This window comes from Rhagoletis zephyria, unplaced genomic scaffold (assembly GCF_001687245.7).
Source record: "Rhagoletis zephyria isolate East Lansing unplaced genomic scaffold, Rhagoletis_zephyria_1.1 Rzeph_scaffold_04378, whole genome shotgun sequence".
Taxonomy (NCBI): Eukaryota; Metazoa; Arthropoda; class Insecta; order Diptera; family Tephritidae; genus Rhagoletis; species Rhagoletis zephyria.
Genome location: NW_016161461.1, coordinates 2,660 through 24,758, shown reverse-complemented (window position 1 = coordinate 24,758; position 22,099 = coordinate 2,660). Strand labels below are relative to the sequence as shown.

The window sequence follows — 22,099 nt, the reverse complement described above, 5'->3', positions numbered from 1 at the left end:
CTTATTTGTTAGTGTGTACTAGACGAAAATACAATTTTTACGTGCTTAAGTGAAATGAAAATATGTATGCATTTACATTGAGTGAATGTGTGCGTATATATATACATACATACATACATACACATAACTGCGCAACCAAATTTGGTGCTTGTATTCTTTACTGGCGAATTGACCCAAATATTTTGCGTGCTTTTGTAAGCTTTGTGCTCCATGAATGAGCAATCTTCGATGCGTTGGCATTCCATGTACTATTAAGGTTTTTTTTTATAAAGGCGGCTTTAAGCGCCCAAAAGTATGCTATTCATTCCCAGTTAATGTCACTTTGCTGGAGTTTCATTGAGAAGATTTTGTTATTTTCCGAAGAATGTACTAAGTTTTCTAACCGCATTTCCGTTTCATTTATATTTTCAGATATACATACAAAGCAAAGCTGTTGTGAGAGTTTTAGCCCGCTGCTGTCGAATTGATTTAAGAACCAGTGTCGGAGACGTGAATGCTGTGGAATGCTGTGCGTGTGACAAAGAACAGATGTCGCTGTAGAAAAGTTGTAGGCGAACAGCGTTTTACGAAGAAAAATACATTAATGCAAACCACAGGAGTGTAATGTTTTATCCTCCTTCGCCTAAGTGGTGTGTCTGAAGTGCCAGTACATACTAAGTGTGAATTTGAAAAGAGGCGACCTGGGCATTCAAGTGGTTTGGCGATCAACAAGCAAAACAAGAGTAAAGCAGGAAAATAAGTAATTCCCATAAAATAAACAATAGAAGTGAGTAATGCAGCGATAAAAATATGGATCAATGTTAGAGCAGGCCGTCCGACACGTACTACATTAGCAAGGAAGTAAAATACGCAGAGCGAGAAGAAGCTTTTTAACCGACATCTAAAGCAAACAGAAGACAATATGTTTCTTCCTGTCAAATCAAATATGTAAGTATATGCAACGGGTTCGTTAAACATTTACGTACATTTGTATTTTGTCTAAATAAAAAAAAAATCCCAAAAGAAGCAAATAAAGTACAATTTAGGTCTGTTTTTCAAATGCAACCCTAAAACAGCACATTTTTATTTCGACGGGTAGTGTCATTTTGACGCCAAAGGCATGGATTTTTCATGCGTCTGTCGCCGTGCCACAGCACTCTACTGCACCCTTAACATTTATTACAGGCATTACCCTACATACGAGCACAAAAGTATTAACTGCTTACTTACTGTTGGGAGAAAACATAAAAGTGTTACTGCGCCAACAAAGTGGTGTGATTACGGTGTTCACAGTGATTAAGCGCACACATTAATATCGATGTAAAACATTGACTACAATGGCCACTCATTAAAGCCCGTAATATGCAGGCGTACCCTGTAGGAAATTGTGGCAGAAATTTGTTGCCTATGAGTAAGCATTTTTTCTTTTAATTTTCTTTTTGCTACAATTCTGAGGCATTGATAATCTTTTTAGTTTTTAGCAGAACTAGTTGAAAACATATATGTGGTGGGTAAGGTTAAATCTGAACTATCAAAGATTTCCATCATTGTTTACATAGTTTTTACCCCAATAAGTTAGATACTGGCGCCAAAGCTTTAGCGATAAAAGTGTGTACAGTAATCTTCAAAAAATTTCTACAACATTTGCTAATAATTTTTTGGACTACAACGCGATTTCTTTTTGAAAAGACTATTAAGAAAAAAATGCGTTAAAATATCGTCTTAAACACATATCAGCCTGTCGGTGCTGCTTAACTATCAATCTATCCTCCCGAACTAGCGTAAACGCTAGGGAAGGCATTATTGAGGAGTTGGGAGTGGTTGTAAACGCCTGATAAAACCAGAACATGTCTTTCTAACAGGTGAAAGTCCTACAAAGTACCAGCCACTATGTATGGAATTAACTTTTAAATGCGTTAGGAGTAGCTAACGACAATTTCATTGGCTCTCCGTTACGCATAAGAACAAGGCTTTCCCATTTTTTTTCCAATAGCGGTCGCCCCCTCAGCAGGCAATGACAAACCACTGCTGCCATGGAAAAGCTTCTCATAAAAAGCCACGTGCTTTTTGGATTCGAGGTAAAACTATAAGTCCCTCCATTTGTTACTAAACCTTTATCTACGAATCCCACATAAGGTTATTTTATGTACTTTGGAATCGTCGGCGAGTACCTGCCCGCGAACAGACCTATTTGGGCCGGCTGTAATATGTACCAAATGGAATCCCTGGGGATGGTAAAAAGTTCAGGCGGTTACAAAACCACTTTGTTGACTATAGGAATTTTGCAAACCCTGCGTAATCTTTTTTTCTTTCTGGCATAAAAGATGTTTCACATTTTTCATTGCTTCCCTTTGGGAGCCCATGTTTACTGTTCCCCGAATCACACAAACCACTTATGTTGTCCAGAAATCACCACAATGCGAGTAGGCATTTGGTGTTTGAGGCTAACCCGGGACCAGTCCAGTCGCTCCAGCGGTTTGTCATAGCTGAGGTAAATACGCTTTTTTAAAAGAGTTTTTCCTTTAATATAGTGTGAAACAATTTTCTGTCATTCATTGTAAATTTTGGTTTGTGCACAACGGCTTCGGTGCTGTGCCATTTTTTTTTCTTTAACTTCAAGTGATCCCTTAACTACTAAGGCCAATGATTGAGTAGTAGTTTCTGTGGAAAGGCTTATTGAACTAAAGGCTTTGGTTCCATTTTAACTATTTCTCTCTATATCTCTCTGGTTATAAATGCCAAGTTTAATCCAATTACCAAATCCTACAGGGTACTTTATGAAACAAATTCGCTCACCATTACACACCTACTTGCTTACTACTCTCCCCTATGCATTTGCCTACTTACAAGCACTAAAGTTTCGCATAGTAAATAATTACATTATTTTACTTAAAAAGAAAAAATGTTGTTAACATGAAAATGACATCGCCTTCTACATTCATGCCACCCTAAAAATTGTTCCCCCTTCTCGTATATTGTGCATACATAAGTGTACTAAGAAAAGCAAAAGTCATCACAAAAGCCAAAACATAAAATGTTCGTTGCTATGTACTTTGACCAGTCACTTTTGTTTTGTTTGTTTGTTTTCCCTTGTGTTTTTTTCGTATTGTTCTACAATTTATTGGCAATTTCTCTGTCGCCCGGCTGTCTCGCTGCCATTACTATTTGTCTGTGTTGTGGACATTATCTGCTTTTAGGCGCTGGAGCAGTGAAAGTGCATGCAAGTATGGGAAATGAATAGTTTTTAGGCTTTAAAATTTAGTTAAATTTCGGGTATTTAAAATTATACGAACTCTGTAGTATTTCTTACACTAAAATTGCTAAAAGGCAAAAAACGACAGTTACTCCTTAGATTGCAAAACAGTGTATCTATGGACGTATCAGCGGGCGAGGCTTTTTCTGTGTTTTTATAAGAACACGCAAGTCTTTTATAACTCGAGAGCGATTTTGTTTCAAGCTCTTTTATTTCTGCTTTAATATGTACACTGCCGGCAAAAAGTATTGGCACAGCAAATTTTTCACAATATATGCAAAACTGTTTTTTCTAATATTTTTCCGCCAATTTTTTATAAAAATATGGTTCATTCTACAACAAAAAACATAAAAATAAAATTCCTAAACTTTGAGCAAAACTCACCTAAATTCACCAAATTTTCAACTTTTTAATCAGATTTTTTAGATTTTGTTTAGTATGCTGTTTTACAGCCCATTAAATTCTTGTAAAAAGCATGCAAGTTCGGAGTTAGTCAAAAATCGCATTGATTTTTGAGAATTTTGTTTGTTGAAGGTGTTTTGCATTTTTTCCATATTAAGTATTTTCGAAAAAATTTTTTTGTATTGAAGCGACTGCATGAAAAAAAATACGAAAAATCAACGGTAATTCCTAGCTACTTAAACTTTATCATAATAAGATTGATTGTACTACAAATCTGCGTACCCAAAAAAATTCTAAAAAATATGATTAAAAAGTTAAAAATTTGCATGAAAATTTTTTTAATTTTCGTGAGGTTTGCTCAAAGTTTAGGATTTATATTTTATGTTTTTAGTTGTAGAATGATCCATATTTTTATAAAAAAATTGGCGGAAAATATTAGAAAAAAAAATTTGCATATGTTGTGAAAAATTTGCCAGTACTTTTTGCCGGCAGTGTACATAAATTCCACAAAAAAAAACAAATTTCATTATAAACTTCTTGACTTTTTTAATTCGTCGTAAGAAGTTATGGAGAAATATTTATTTGTTGGTCAATCATATTGTGGGTAAAATTTCATTCACTTAAATGCTAATTTCGTATGACATGTAAAAGATTTGCTTCATAGCTTTCATTTGCAATTGAAAAGTTAGTAGTCCCATTTAAAAATCGCGAACTCGTAATGATTATCCCAAAATGTCCACACAACCAGCCCAAAAACCCAAAATGGGCAACTAAATTGCATTTCAAAAATGCCTTTAGCTACTCGACAGCGTCAAACTCAATCATGCAAAGCCGCAAAATGTTGTCACTAAAACCCTGTGACTGCCTAAAAGGTAAATAGGGGGGTGAGAAAAAAGCGACGGGCTAAAGTGTGAAAAATAAGATAAAATGCGGACATGTCAGTAATCTCTGCCAATGTTTGTGGCATTTTCTGCATTTTTACAAACACATGTACACGTACGTACACATGTATGTATGCAGGTCTACATTAGAGTGATCCATAAAATATCATCTAAACTTTGTTTTACGTACAAAACGAAGACTTCCACGACAACTACAAAATGTTCAAACAATTTTTATTGCTCGAAATCAGGATTTTAGAAAGCTTAAATTAAAAAAAATCGCGAAAATTTGTCAAAATTTTGGTTTGAAATCTGATAAATTTAACATATTATTGAAATTTATTCTCATAAAAATTAAATTCATTCAAATCCTAGTTGCGAACCAACGTTTGTTTCTTAATTTTGAAACTTTCGTAGATGACTTTATCTTGCAGCTGGAACGAAATAAAAAGGGGCCCATGATTTTGATACTTATTTTTCAGTACCACCCTAATGTACATCCATACATGTATTTGCATGATGGCAATGATACGCCAGTAAACTAACACACTAAAATAAAAACCAAGCAAAAGTGTTGATGTGACATGGGCTGACAGTGCAAAGGACCGCCAAACTGAAGCAGAATGCTCACACACTCGCGCGATTTTTACATACATATAAATCGACCAGCATATATCATTCATGCTAAGCCAGGCAAATTTTTCAACATGATTTGCCAATTTGTTTCGTCTGCAATGCCATCCCATTGCGGAAATTCAGTTCAATTTCAATTTTTCGTTCAGGCCAAAGAGATATCACAGCACTTGCCAAATGTTGGTGTTGTTGCGATAAGAAAATCATCTCTACTGGGCAAATGTACCTACTTACTAATATGCCCATAGATAGTTGGCGGAAATAGGAAAACAGCACAGACAGAAAGGCAGCCAGTGAGGTCAATGGAAAGCAATTCCGGCCGAGTCAGGTCAGGCCAATCAATTCAATGTTTCGATTGCTAGTGCAGAGGAGATAGAGAGCCTGTCGTTTAAGTAACATTACACTGTGTGTCCTATTAAATGCAGTTTGAAGTTGAAAATTTGGATTCTTGTTGCATAATTCGTTCGATTTTCCAAAGTTAGGTGTCTATGTACAAGGATTGGACTGTAGATGTGCAGTGGTTTTATTTTTTATTTTTTGAAGGGTTGTCACTTGCTAAAAAAAAATTCAAATTATTTACTAAATTTATTGAATTAGATAATACAATATAGAGGTTTACGCCGACAGGCTTTGCGGCGGCGGCGTGTTCAACTTCAAAAAGAATCGGCGGCGGCGGCGACGCCGGCGCGTCTGGAAACGCCGGCGCTACTGCCCATAAGGTAGAGTCCAAAGAGCCATGAGGCTTCTAATCTCATCATGTCATCAGATTATAATTCTATTTAATTCATTCATTGAATTCAAATGTTGAGTGACTGCTGCTGATGGATGGGCGAACAGAAGAAAGTCTATATAGTATATACATTAGGTTTCCCATTGAAAATGATTTTTTTCGTAAATTTAAAGACCCTACCCCCTAATTTGATTCGTTTTTATGAGAAATATTATTGCCTATTTTTATAGATTTTTTAAAGGCCATTTAGAGGTCGCGGCCTGTCGATTTAGGTCAGAAAATACGATTTTCTAGATTCATGAGTTTTTGAGAGACTATTTTTGCTTGAATTTCAATGAATTTTTTAAATTTTGACCATCGATAATTTCCACAATTTGAAAATATGTAGTACTAAGGTACAAAAAAACGATTTTCGATGGGCACCCTAATATACATACATCTCTATGTACTCTAAAAATGCGTATGTACTATTTCAATTTAAAGAAATAAAAAAATTTAAAGGTTAAGTTATTGGGGTAATTTATGTCGCTATCAATAAAGTTTTGCAATAAGCTTTCAACCGTTATGTTAAATTACGGAGTTCTTACGAATTTTTGCGGGTTATATATTGAAAATAAGGTTGGCCTACTTTTTTCCAAAAGTTTAACCCATCAACTCCCACCACAACGGGCCTTTTTGACCCACTGTTTGAAAAATGGCTTATAAATAGTTAAATTTCCAATAATATATTAAGTGCCAAATTTTTCTAAGGAGAACAGAATGTAATGCAAAATAATAGTAATTTTTACCAAAAAGGGGGACTTCAACTCTGTGTAGAAAATATTGCTATGCGCGGGAGCAAAACCTTCCTGGGGTTTGACCACTACTTAGGAAAAAAACTTTTCTACCCTATTCGACCCTAATTTAACTGTAATAAACGCTGTCGATCGAAAAACATGTTACCTATATATTTTTCTGAGTTACGCTTTTTTTTTAAATGTTCAGTGGCCCAAATTATGACAAAAAAACATCTTTTAAAAATGTAATTTTCATTTCGTAAAATAGTGCTTTTATACGAGTAGTATTTAGTTCCTTCAAACGATGTATTTCAATGTGCATACAACATGAAAATTTTGTACAAAATTCCCTAGGCGCCGAACGCCGCCGCCGCCGCCGCCGCGCCGATATTTTCGTAACTCGGCGGCGGCGCGTGAGAAATGACAAAAAACGGCGGCGGCGGCGGCGTGGCCCGGCGGCGTATACCTCTAATACAATATGGGTACCAATCGAAATGGGTTTGAAAAGGCTTCAATTCTAAACTACATATAAAAGGGCTGCCAACTGTTTAAAAAATCAAATATACTTTAATTAACGGAATTGGGTAGCTGAAGTACATAGAAAGAAATAAAAAAATATTGATAGGCGCAGTTAATATAATGGTATATAGGCAATCGATTTATGTTGAACTTTCTTCGAAATCAGTTAAAATTTTCAGTTCAGATTTAGTTATTTAGTTTATTTTTAGTATTAAATTTTTGTTGTTTCTATGGTATTTACCTTGATAAATATAAGGTTGTTTCACTTCAAATCGCTTTCAATTTTTGTATGGCAATACGATTTTGCAAAGTGCAAAAAAGTAGCATATTTTTTTTAATTTTTCAACAGATAAAAGGCCATACTTTTGATTTATGGAATAAAGAAAAACATGGTTTTACATGATTTTTAGATTTACTCCTTTAAACTTTAGTAATATTTTTATTTTCAACAAAATAAATTTGCATTTAAAATATAGCGAGTCTAAACTACAGAGTTAAAATTTTTTTAACAAATCAATTTTTTGCAGTTATTTTAAATAATATTAAATGGAAAAATTTAAAACTTAACTTAATATCTCATAAGTTGCTTTTTTGACAGTTTTTCCCATGTAGAACCTAAAACTGATGTGGCTCTGACTAAAATATCTGTTTTAAAATGCGTCAACTTCAAGGACCCTTTTGCTGTGTATTATTCATTTTATACAAAAATTGGGACCGGAGCCTTTATAATGGATAAATTACCTTTCCAACAATATAAATTACGTCTATATTTGGGACAAACAAATTTTTGATTTTTGTCCGCTCGCACAGCACTGTGCGACAGTGAGATATTTATTGTAATGTTTGCTAGGTTCGACTGACAAATAACTATATGTTAATCTCAAGCTGGTCCTTGAAATTGATATCAGATCTAAATCCATTTTCAGTTGTATTCGAAGCAAGTAAGTTTTCCGATTTAAATCCTAACGAAATGCAGAATCTTTAGTCCGATTGTTGAAGTGCCCTAGAATGTTCTTGTTTATCAAATCATTTGGGTTTGGAATCTACAATTAAGTACAAAGCAACCCTAGCTATCTTATCGGCAGCCCTGTATGCTGGAAATTTGGTATACCGCGTTGTAATTTATCTTATTAAAATTATGAAAAATATCAGGGCCTAAATTTGAAGATAAGGAGCCAAATATGGCAGCAAACTCATATATTTGAAACATAGGGAATTTTCGAAAAACTCCAGAAAGAACATATTTCAACAGTCCTTTAAAAGTTTTGACGCCTTTGAAGCTTTTTCCAACTTCTTCTCGTTCGATCCCCTCACAGGTCTTATCCAAGATTTGGTCTATTATGGACCTAAAGCAACACTTATAAGACCTATGCAGTTTATTGTCATCATCATAATCTTAGCTGCCACTGCTGGCAACTCTCAGTTGGGTGCAGAAGTGTGTCCTCCTGAGTTAAAGTGTGCTCTGGATATCCATCACCTCTTCACTTTCTGCCTTACCACTATTACCCTTAGCACACTCATTCGGCTGGAGTTGCAATTAATCGCAGCATGCCCCAGGAAGCGGAAGCGTGACATTTCTTGTCGTATATTTCTTTGAGGATGGGTTTGGCGATAATGTCTTGTTGAGTACATTCATTTGCCTAGCAAATAGATGGACGCATGCTAGGTCCAAAACACTGGAGGGTTGAATTCGCCAATACAATATAATCAATATGGGTTGACCTGCTCATATTGTATGCCGAAAATTGCCGCCGGTGAACCCAAGTTGGACGTTTCTTGTGCAGGTCGAATCTTTCGACTAAAATTACCTTCTTTGCCCATCCTGGCATTGAAGTAGCCAAATCCAAACATGAGCAGGGCTATGCCCCTCATCAGCTCATAGAAATGGTTCTTAGCTGCGTCCTCCTCCTCAGCAGTACTTAGCGACAAAGTCTCCCGTCGCAAAAAGGACATTGAATCTGAACTCCTGAAACCTGATATTTTTACCTTGCAACGATCATCACATCTCTTGGGTGGCGGAGATGTCTGCCTTTGATTTTACGGTCTTAATCGGAATATTTTTCGCGACTCGTACGCAAGAGGATTTAGTTAAAAATTTGTATGTATTTTAGAAATTTTTACCTGTAAGTGCGAAGATTTTTTTCGTCAGTATTAAGATCGCAAATTAGATCATATTTATATAACTGTTTTTCTCCATACATACATACATATATCCATTAGTTAAATTCATATACTTTATCTCATTGCAGCTCCACGGAGAACAATTCAGCCGGCGGGAATAACGAGGACGTCACCACCACCAGCAATAATTCCACACAAACGCCCAGCGACTTAAGCCCACCGGGTCCCAATGAAGAGGTACTGCCACAGGCGCATCATCAAAATCCCGGACATTGCATCGCTTCCTTTGCGGCAATCAATCAAATGCGCAATAACACGCAGGTGTGTAAACGAGCATAAACTCATCCATACATACATATATATACAAATTTACAAGTGTTTTTAATTAGCGATAAGCGAAAACATTTAGCATGTGAGCAATAGGCCGTACAGTGTGGCACTTCTCGCTGGAGTAATTAATCAAAAAGATACTGTGTTTGTTTTTGAGTTTTAATAAATAATTGAGTTGTTTACCGTTACCCTCGCGGTAGCTACGTAGTACGTACTAGCTGCTGGAGAAGTCATTGCTCCCGCATATTTAAATTTTCCGCTGTAATTTAGTAGTCGCTTGAAATCATTGAAGCGCACGCTAGCGTCACGCACTCACGCTCATTGGCGCACACCGCCAATTTATTGAAGCTTCGCATAGAAATGTGAAATTAGAAATTTTTCGCGCGAATTAGTAGATATATATGTACATATGTATGTATGGGTGTGATATTCATTTTTCAATTTCATCTTGATAATTCATTTAATTTGTGCCAGCGGCGTTAATTTAACATTTAGATACATATGTGTATGTTAAGCATAGGACAGAAGTCACGCTTAACGGTGCTTTAGGTCAATGAAATATGTATTTTTGTGTGGCACAAATATGCATATATTAATAGCTTAATGACTGAGTACGAAACTAAAATAGCTAGTGGCAAAAAATATGATAAAATTCAGTTGAAATAGTTATGCCTTCTTCGCCTTTAAAAATGTAAATATTCTGCTTGATATTCGTTTTTATGTTCAACTTCATAGTCACATCCGTACTCATATCCATGAGCTTGTTAATTTTTTTACTTATGCATATATGCATAAGTACGCAGTCATACTCATAATTATGCCCATGCTGATACTCATCATACTCATAGTTATATATAAACTCTAACTCATACTTAAGCACATAATCACATTCACTTGGATTTTAATATTCGTACTCATGTTCATACTCATGCTTATATTCACACTTATAACATACTCATAATCATTTTCATATTCATATTCGTATTCATATTCATACTTATGTTCATACTAAAGCTCATAATCTGATTCCTATGCATATTCTTACTCATGTTCATAGTCATAATCATACGCATACTCATACTTATACGCATGCCCATGATCATATTCATATTCAAACTCATACTCATATTCATTTTCATGCTCATATCATATTCATATTCAAGCTCACACTCATATTCATTTTCATACTCATAGTTACCTATGCTCTTACTAAGAATAATTTTCATATTTATACTCACTCTCATGTCCATATCCATACTCACACTTATAATCGTACTCAGAGTTACTCATGGTTCATATTCATATTCAAACTCATAATCATTAATTTTCAGACACATACTTGTACTCATACTCTCTCTCCTGGTCATATTCATACTCATATTCATGGCCATACTCATACTCAAGCTCACGCTAATATTCATTTTCATACTCATAGATACTTATACATATTTAATTATACTCATACTCGTGCTTATGTATGTATGTAGATACTCATACTCGAAGTTTTAAATTCATACACTTATTTATTTTAATTTGTATTTTGTCAAGGGTATAAATGTACATAGATAATCACACGTAAATTAACCTCGCTTGTTTAATTCGCGATTACCACCAACACCGCCAATTTTGTTGTCAAGTCTCAAGTGCCACTGTAAACTACGCGTCCACTGCTAAACGTTCATACGGTAGCTAATCTTACACATCAATTTACTTGACCATTGCGTGCCGACTGAATGGAACTTTGACTTTAATTAATAATAAAAGTTGACAAGTATTAAACGTTTGCTTAAGATACTAATTTGTATTATTACGTGTGTATTTCTATCTACTCCTACTCTTGTTATTTTACTTTTCCTCGTGGCTACAATTTCCCATTATGCTCTTGAAGAAAACTAGACACTACAACTTCCCACATCTACGGCCTTAATTTCTGCCTCCAACCTATCTCGAATCAAAAATCAATTAGGGACAATTTAATTGTGTATAATTTTTTCTGTGCTCATTGTTTCGTGAATAATTTTGGCACGCAGCTGCTTTGTTGCTGTCGGCCACCAATTTATTCTTACTTGAGTGGGTAGCAAGCAAATAGAATCAGCAAAATGCCATCAAAATATTTTACTCAATCATCGTTACCGCCTTAGGTTCATAAATAATAGCCGCCGTAATTGCTGTTATACTTTGATTGACATCTTTGCGAAAAACTTTATCTGCACGTGGTAAACAATGTTGATATTTGTATTATATATGTACATGTAGGTATGTGTATATGCGTGCCATGTAAGAGGCTACAATTTTGTACATAGACGCAATTTGGCATCTTAGTGTGCGGGGGCGTATGAGTGCTCTGCTCAATGCTCTGCTTTTGGATGCTGTTTTAGCTGCGGCACTTTTGTGGGATTGGCTTGGCAATATTTTTATACGATTGTAAGCGTTGTGCGTAGTATATAGGCGCTTAGTTGTACAATTGTACAAATTGAGTCTTACAACTGTTCGATTCAATTGAAAGAAATCAAATTGAAAGCTCGGCCTAAATCTGTCATTGGTGTAACTTTTTTGATCTAATCTTATTAATAGATATGTATGTATTTGTGTTGCTGTTGTTGAGTGGCGCGCAAGTGGCTGTAGTAGGCGTTCTGATTAAAGTCAATAAGCAAATTAAATACTGTAATTATGATTTCTTAGCATTATTAAGTATTTCTTGGCGAATGATAATGAGATGTGTTAATTGAAGATTTATTCTCATAATTTTGTGATTGATGATATTATTTTTAATTAGAGCGCTGTATATATTTTCATAATAAAAAATAAGTGTCCGATTAATTAAGTAGAAAATTTTCATTAATATTGTCATAAAGTATATCAAGTCGACAATTGTAATCTCTGAATTTTTTTGTGAATTTTACTTACATATGTACTCTTTCAAACTCTAGAAAATTGCATTGCAATTGTCTTAATCAATTTGCCATTCACAAGCATTACAGTATAACATTCAATAGCCCTAGTATTTAATCAAAGCAGGCAATTATACACATTAAAGTACAAGAGATTTTAATTAATGTACTGATTTTGTAGTTAAGCATTTTCTGTATTAACTTTTTTTTATGGCAAAAGTGACAGCAAAGAGCGATTAAAGAAATCTCTGTTGAACTCCACATGCACTTATCGCACGGCTTGGTGCACTTGCTTAATTATTTAGTTGACTACATATGTACATATTTCTATATACATCATACTTTACATACACAATTGTATGCATGTACATTAGGGTGCATCACCAAAAATGGTTGCGGCTTTTCCACCGGAATTAAACAAATTTCTATATTTAAGGCTTCCACTGAAATATTTCGGAAAAATATTAAAAGCTCAGTTAGTCTATACTTAACTTAACTTACGTAAGAAATCGTCAATGATTACCCAATACGTCAACGTGTCTAGAAGCGAAAATATTTTGTTTTTGTAATTTGCTTTTCAGCTGATTATCACTTTGCGCGCCCATAAGCCACTTCAAAAAAGTCCTAAACAAAAATATATTGCGCTGGCTAATATATTAGGTTAAGTCTAGACTAACTGAGCCTTAGATTTAAGTGAGCTGCAGCGATTTGAAAATACCTGTTATAATCTCACTATTTTAATTCGTTTGATAAAATTTTTTACCATTTTTATAAATTTAAAATTTTAATATTCCGATGGAAAAAAGTGCCGATTTTTTTTATGGAGAGTGATGCACCCTAATGTTCATACATGTATTTGCATATATAAGTAAGCACTACTTGTATGTATATTCATGTTTCATAGATTGTATATTTTCCGTCCATTTTCGCCTTTTCCCACCCACCCAACGGCAACAACTGCCGTTCATTACAACCAAAATGACTTAAACGTTCGACGCCCTGCAGGCAAAATTTCATGCAAGTTGTATGAGTACACACTTGCTCCTATGAGTACCTACCTCATCTACTCGTATGCACCGCTGAGCATAACAGTGCTCTTCTTCTTCCGTTGCCACAGGGATCACAGACATGGTGTTAACGTTAGAATGAATGTCCATATGTAAATATGTATGTAGTTGTTAGGAAGACCGGAAAGAATTTATACGTGTAGTAGACAGTACTGCGAGCATGTGCATAGTTCTCAAAAAGCAGGCACATATACAGGGTGACTATAAATATATAGAACGCACTTTTGAATTATATTAATGAAAAGCTTCCGCACCGTAGGGCCTGGGTTCAAAGCCTGGTCAAAGCAACATCGCAAAAAAATTTAGGAACAGCGGTCGTCGCTCGACAGACAATGGCAAACCTACGAGTGTATTTCTGCCATGAAAAACAGCTTCTCATAAAAATACAATCGCCGTTCGGAGTCGGCGTACAACTGTAGGTCCCTCCGCTTGGTGTGACAACATTAAGACGCACGTCACAAATCGGAGAAGGAGCTCGGCCAAACACTAACATATGTTTAAGCGCCAATCTATTATTATTATTATAATGAAAAGTTATCAATTTCTAAACTAAAATTTAAATTTCTCATTTAAATGTGTATGTGTGTCTAAAGTACTTGTACTAAGATATTGTCCGCATAGCTATAACTCGCGATTCCAATACACTCAGAAAAATGGCAGCTAAAAATATGTCTCTCAACACATGAAAACATATTTAGTTGACCTAAATAAACTCTTTTTTTCAGTGTAAAGATCTCAATGATTATCAAAACGGCTGCTTTGAAGATAGAGCACATACAGCGGTACTCCACATATCTAATTATTATGGGTTTTATGACTCAGGTCGCCCTAGATTCCGGATATAAGGTCACCGTATTATTTGATCCCTCACCTGAGTTTCGTACGGTCCCTTTCACTGAGAAAAGAGTTTGATTACTTCAACTAAATATACTATATCTCTCAGCACTTGATTTGAGTGTAGTTACGAAATTTGTCTTAAGAGAAATATATTTATATATTAAATTTACATTGACAGTTCCAAAAAATTAAAGAAGTTGCCGATTATTTCTCTGAGCCGGAAGTTCGAAGCTAAAATTGTGGTAATAGGGAAAACGACAGAACTATTGTAGGAAAAACCGTTGGAGAGCGTAGGAAGGCTAGCCATGGTCAAAACCATTCACCTATAATGAGTCGAACGACTCAGAGGTGATGAGAGCAGCGAAAGAGCTGATGAGCTAGCCAAAGAAGGCGTTATTCTAAACACCTCAAATCAAACGAATCAATGGTTTTTTTTGTATGAAATATGAGCAAGAAATAATGTTACTCATACGCCATGTACGATCAAATTTTAAGATAATTGATTACGCGAAAGTGATTTGCATGAGTGAAAGTTTTTAAGTATGAAGTATGGATGCTATAAATACTGTCAGCTTATCTCTGCAAAACAGGCATAGCTATGATAAAGCTAGAGTGCAATTTACCCAACCAAAACACTTTCACATCAAAAATGTCGACTGAAACGTTAAAATCTCTGATAGGCTTGAAAAAAAGGTTGTAACAAAATTATATGGAAGTTGCGATCACATTTTGTCTAACTACAAAAAAAACCCTGTACAGATTTACAATTTCAGAAATGCGCTCTCTTACAATTTCACCGCCACATATACATACCTGTATTTAAAACGGGTTTACCTAACAAGCTAAACAATTCCACTTTTCTGCCATGTAATTTGTACACGAAAATCCCTTGGGCGATTTTAAGGCTCCCAAAGATATTCTATGTACTTAGAGGCGCATGTATGACGATGAAAAGGCTCAAATTAGTTTGCCACGCTAGACGGAATTCAAATTTAAACTTGTTGAAATGTGTATATGAGTATGCAACATTGTTTTTTATTTACTTTGGAGGGGCAAAATGTAACATTTATATTCGTAACACTGGGACTCGCTGTCGTACTTTAGAGAATTTTCGATATATTTGGTATTACTTAAAAATGAATAATTAACCTTTTCAGTCAAGCCTATTACCAACCGCATTCGAGTCATATTAAAAAGGAACAGTCCAGCGCCTTCGTCTTGGTCTGCAGGCTGTATCGGAGATACAGCCGCTATATTTAAACGTAGAATACGTGGTATGGTTAAGAGCATATCCAAGTCAAAAACGAAATCACACACTAAGAAAAAAAGGGTTTTTCCAAAATTTTACAAATTTACATACTTCTAAGTGAAAAGAACTCAATGAGAATATAAGCGAAAGCCCTATTTTTATTTTTATTTTATACCATTGTTTTTTTCTACAGCTTACTGAGATTTAAAGATTTGAAATTTTGAACAGAAAAGATATTTATTGAAAAAACTTAATATAAAATTGTTTGAGCGCTTGAAAGAAATTTAATTCAAACTGAACATTTGAAAACACATTTACATGTTGTGGTTGTAGCTAAGGGCGCAGAGATACTTGTTACTATTTGTTAACTTTCGGGAAGACTCGGGTTCGAATGCTGTTAAACGCAAAATATAAATTTTGATTTTTCTTAATTACGAAAAAGTATCAATAAAGTACAGAACGAAATCATATTCAGACGAAAAAATCTCAAAAAAAAAATCGACAACTAAACCTAAAAAAATATCGATAACAAAATCGATATAAAATATCGATAAACCAATCGATAAAAATATCAATAAAAAAATCTATGAAAATATCGATAACAAACTCGATAAATAATCGATAACAAAATCGATAACAAAACCGATAACAAAATCGATAAAAATATCGATATCAAAAGCGATAATAATATCGATAAAAATATCGATAACAAAACCCATAAAAATATCGATAACAAAAGCGATAACAATATCAATAGAAAAATCGATAAAAATATTGGTAACAAAACCAATAAAAATATCGATAAAAATATCGACAACAAAATCGATAAAAATATCGGTAACAAAGTCGATTATAATATCGATAGCAAAAACGATAAAAATATCGATAACAAAACCGATAAAAATATCGATATCAAAATCGATAAAAATATCGATAACAAAATCGATAAATAATCTATAATAAAATCGATAACAAAATCGATTAAAGTGTCGATAACAAAATCGATAAAAATATCGATCATTATATCGATAAGTTCCGAAAATATCGATAGAAAAATAAATAACAAAATCGATCATTATATCGATAAGTTCCGAAAGTATCGATAACAAAATCGATAAAAATATCGATAACAAAACCGATGACAAAATCGATTAAAATGTCGATAACAAAATCGATAAAAATATCGATCATTATATCGATAAGTGAAAATATCGATAGCAAAATAAATAACAAAATCGATCATTATATCGATAAGTTCTGAAAATATCGATAACAAAATCTATAAAAATATCGATAACAAAATCGTTAGCAAAATCGATAACAAAATCGATAAAAATATCGATAACAAAACCAATAAAAATATCGATAACAAAATCGATAAAAATATCGATAACAAAATCGATAATAAAATCGATAACAAAATCGATAATAAAGAGATAACAAAATCGATAAAAATATCGATCATTATATCGATAAGTTCCAAAAATATCGATAGCAAAATCAATAACAATATCGATAAAAATTTCGATAACAAAATCGATAAAAAAACCAACAAAATATCGATTATATCGATAAGTCCCGAGAATCCCTAAAATCCCGAAATAGTTCCGAGATTGAGTCTCTGTGCCTTTATCTATATCCTTTTCTCTACAACTACCTTTATTTTAATCTTTCTTCCTCTATCTTCATCTATACTTTTATCGGTATCCTCATCCGCATCTTTTTCTTTATATTTATCTTTGTTTTTATTTTTATGTTTATCATATTCTTCATATACATATTCCCCTTCACCTTTGCACTTATACATATAAGTAAAGTGTTTAAATTTACCTTGGTCTTCATGTTTGCCTTTATCTTTACTCAACTTTGTTTTTGTGTTTATTTTTACCTTGGCCTTTATCCTTTTCTTTATCTATGTACGTCCTCACCTTTACTTTTATTCTTGGATTGGACTTTTTCTAAATGTTGTTTCACTTCGAAAAGTCTTCGCGTATTATGCATACATGTGTTCATATATGTATGTACATATATAATATGTATGTACATATGTATGTATAGACATACATAGATTACTAAAAATAGAAACAGATCCACATTAACTGCAATCAACATATGTACGTATGTATGTATTTACATATGTACACACACTGCGATTAGGTTATAAATAGCGCGCCTCTGTTTATCAAAAGCCGCATTACATACGCATACATACTTTTTGTCTCCTTCCCACACTTCCAACATATGCACGTGTTTGCAAAATGATGACGAGGTGATTTTGTATGGAAAATCATTTATGCCCATATATTTGAATAAAATAAACATATATAGAAGATATCAACCAATACTTCCCATATACCAAACGAAAGGAAAACTCTTGAATTTTTGATTAAAGAAAACAAAAACAAAATCATTCGAGCGGTTTTCGAGCATTTTGGTAATGAAAAAAATTTGCAAATTTTTTCAACAATTTTTTGCCTTAAAATGCTCAATATTTGTTAAATTTATATAAAATTTGTACCCGATAATATTTCTACTGCTCCAAAGAACCTATATCCCGAAAATGAAAGTTATATATGCCAACAATAAGTTGCTAGAGCACTTTAAAGGCTCAAAATTGACCCCAAAATAAGGCAATGTTTACCGTTGTTTTTACGACAGAAACCGAATTGGTTATTTACAAAAATGAATCTGTCGACAGGTTTGGAATTTTATCTTTGAATTTATTAGTTCTCGTGCACTAAGCGTTTTTGTGAAGCTCTAAAAATTACAACTACAACATTTGAACATAGCCCCCATACCTTAAGGTAAGACGTATTCTACGTCAAAAACAATTCAACTTAAAGAAATAACGAGATATATTTTTAATGAGGGAGAAAGGATAACTTTGTTTTAAATATAAGGTAAATTCAGAACCATTTCTACTGTAACACTAACACATGCACGTACATATGAATACCATATAACAAACATGAATAAATATTCGTCGCTTATTTGCGAGTGATGTAATTTGCTAGCAACCACAAACTCTGTCAACTTCTAAAGTCGATTATTCAAACATACATATATATATACATAGTACATATATGTATGTATATTCATGAACAATATGCGATATGCAAATAGCAAGAGGAGGTCATTGCGAAAAGCAAATGAGCACTTAGATGGAGTTACAAAGCGTAAAGTGTCATCTATCACACGTTGCATGCCACCACACAAGTTAGTAGAGAATTATATTAAAAACTTTTTTAGAAATTCATTATGGTAGGTATGTATATATGTATGTATGTAAGTATAGACATGCATACATATGTACATATATGCATGAGCGCCTGCATTCACATAAAGACAACTCGTATTGAATGTCAATACAAATGCGGCGACATGTGAATCCTCCAGAGTAATAGAGCATTTGTCGCCCTTGCTTTACTGTATTCTTACATATGCGTTCAAATTCTTACATACATATGTGCATACATATGTATGTCTATATGTACTGCTATTTTTTATAACTTTACATGTCTACCCTGCCATAGGGGATTTTCGAATGCGACAAGCCAGTCAGTGTCAATAACATTTGAGAGCGACTTACATACGTAAGTGCGCAAATGACTTAAAGAAGTGCCGAAGGATAGAAAAAATGGCAGCTTTTAACATTTTAGTAGAAGAAGCTTTAAAAATGTGTAATCAATCAATGACTTAGCAGTGTTAATTTATGCACGCGATTAAGGTAGGTTAGGTCAGACTGGCATATGGGAATGGGGAAAAAGTTTGCGTTTATTGTAAGAGTACCACAGCAATGGCTAATCGGCTTAGTCAGGCATCCAGAAAATTCCACGTTTCATGCAACACTTTTGTATTTATTTCATTCACTTTTAGCCACTTTTAGCCACTTTTACTTTGTTCGATACCTGCCCGCCAAAAAAAAAACACTGACTGCAGATTTGCAACATATCCTTCCAACATCAGATTTAAGGGATCACACGAAAATTAATCGCATTACTTTGTGTCCAACGGCTCGACATTGTCCCAATTTGGACACTGCTTCGCAATTTGGTACTGGAAATATTATAAACACACGGTCAAAAATTTGGGTTTAATTTTTAAACCGCGCTGGCACTACTGCCTTTTTTAACCTTTTATAGTCTACTTTTTAAGCCAGTCAATAGTTTTAATCAATTTTTAATATACTCTGGTTTAAATTTTAATCCAAAAAGTACGTGGTTTAAAAATCACATAAAAATGTTTCAATACTAGTTCCTAGGTTTCATAGATGTATATACCGAAATAGAAAATGTGTCGTTGATTCAAACTCAACATATGGAAGCACATTTAAATGCTTGGCTGTAGCTGAGTGTGCAAATATGCTTGATACAATTAGTTGCTACCAAGGCTGTCAGGGTTCAATCCCCATCAGACCTTTTTATTTTTTATTTTTTATTCTTAATTATGAAAATGTTTGGGTTTAAAATTTAACCGAACTGTTTAAATTCTAAACCCAACATATGTACTCTTTTTTTTTAAACTTGAAAGGTTTGTATTCCAAACTGAATTTAGTTTGGTCATATATGTATGTAGTCCAAAAAGTTTTAAATTGAAATCGAAATTTTTAACCGTGTAGTTGAAACCAGCCTACAAGAGTTCTTGAAAAATTTGGTGGACCACAGTACATAAACACCTACATATATTACTGAATGTCGATCCTAATCTGCAATATTAAATCGAAAAAACTAAAACAGACAAAATGGCCAGACACAATTCAAAATGAAATGAAAGAAAAATGGGGATCAAATAAAAGAATTGTAAGTTTTCAAGTTACTTATGGCTAATGCTGAATATAAACTCTTAAGTCCGGTCAAAACTGTAGTAAGATTTGGTGAAAGTATAGAGCGGATAATGCCGGTGTAAAGGCTTAATAATGAGTCTGCGAAGTGAAGAAGGGTGTCTGGGTATCTGAAAAAATGTATGCGGAGACGTATCGACATTTTACAAAATAACTGCTTTTCTGGTGGTTCCTATTTAAGTGAATTAATTAAAAAAAATCAATAAAGCTGTGCCAGGGGAAACCTTCTGCTAAACCGTACAATTTAAATCTGTGTTATCACTCTAATCCTTAACTTAATTTTTTCCCTTTAGACAAGAGCAAGCGTTGATGCCATAACTGTAGTTGAAGCGTTTTGCAATATATATAATCAGTACAATAACATCGTCTTATAAGTAACTGCATATTTCACAAACAATTTTCTCGTCTTTCTAGCTCTGCGATGTCTCATTGGAAGTGGGTGGCGAAACTATACAGGCGCACAAAGTGGTGCTTGCTTCGGTGTCACCCTATTTCTATGCCATGTTCAATGGTGAGTTGCAATATGTATGTAGCTTATGAAATATTTATTTACTGCTTACCTCTACTGAATACAAAGTACTCGTACATACTCAAGGCTATTTAAATATTTTTTCTTATTAAACCTACTTTTGTATTTTCTTTTCCAGACGACATGCTGGAGCGCAATCAGGGTGCCGTACGTTTGCACGATGTCGATGTTACGGCGCTACGTCAACTCATCGATTACACGTACACCGGTGAGATCACCATAACCGAGGACAATGTGCAGGTGTTGTTGCCCGCCTCCAGTTTGTTGCAAATTCATTCAGTACGCGAGGCATGTTGCAAATTTTTACTGCGACAACTGCATCCATCCAATTGCTTGGGTATACGTAGTTTTGCTGGTGAGTATGAATGTGTGTACGCAGACTTTACATAAGATTTCGGAATTTTGGAACTAAAACTTTTTATGGGTCGAAGAAAAAATTTCGTGTTAGAATTATGCATTTGCTTGCGCAACTTCTATGGCATAATTACATGAGTTAATAACTTTTGTGGGCTCCTTTCCCTTTGACGTAGCAAAAACGAGAGACAATTGTTGTAGTTTCGATGTTTGGAAAGTTTGAACATAAGTTTAACTTGCCAGTGTATTTCTGCCATGAAAAACGTACTCATAAAAAACTATAGGCACAAAGCAGGCGACCTAAAGCTGTGTGAAAACAATAGGGCGCATACCGCAAATATCGCACAAGGCGCATAGTAGGGAGACCATTAAAAGAACGAAATATGAAAAGTTGTTCATAGGATGTATAGAATATTCAAGTAGGTTGGTTGTGGTAGTTACTTAGAACCGTTATTTTTATCTTTCAGGTTCCGCCTAACAGATAACAAGATATCGTTTTTTTTCAGGCTGCGCATTTAGTGTGATGCGGCTATACAAATCCTCTGAAAAATATCGCTGAATTCAAAATTACTTGCCATTACTTCATGTGAATTTAACCGCTTAACCTGTTACACTGTCGAAGGCAGTTTACCATTGGCTGCTGGGCAACACTTCTTCACCGCCACTATGTTCCAGAGCTGCCTCGTCTCTGCAGTTGTTTCTGCGGCA

At 34.3% G+C, this 22,099-nt stretch overlaps 1 protein-coding gene across 1 annotated transcript in view; it reads left to right on the top strand.

Annotated features, from left to right (window-relative positions):
• The first annotated feature begins 414 nt into the window (after window positions 1-414).
• Window positions 415-22,099, top strand: part of LOC108370662 (kelch-like protein 17) — a 23,883-nt gene continuing 2,198 nt past the window's right edge. Inside the window, exons 1-4 of the mRNA XM_017626039.1 lie at window positions 415-927; window positions 9,423-9,615; window positions 20,923-21,019; window positions 21,156-21,392. Of these exons, the coding sequence (XP_017481528.1) occupies window positions 902-927; window positions 9,423-9,615; window positions 20,923-21,019; window positions 21,156-21,392 (553 nt within the window). The 5' untranslated portion in view covers window positions 415-901. The remainder of the gene's footprint in view (window positions 928-9,422; window positions 9,616-20,922; window positions 21,020-21,155; window positions 21,393-22,099) is intronic.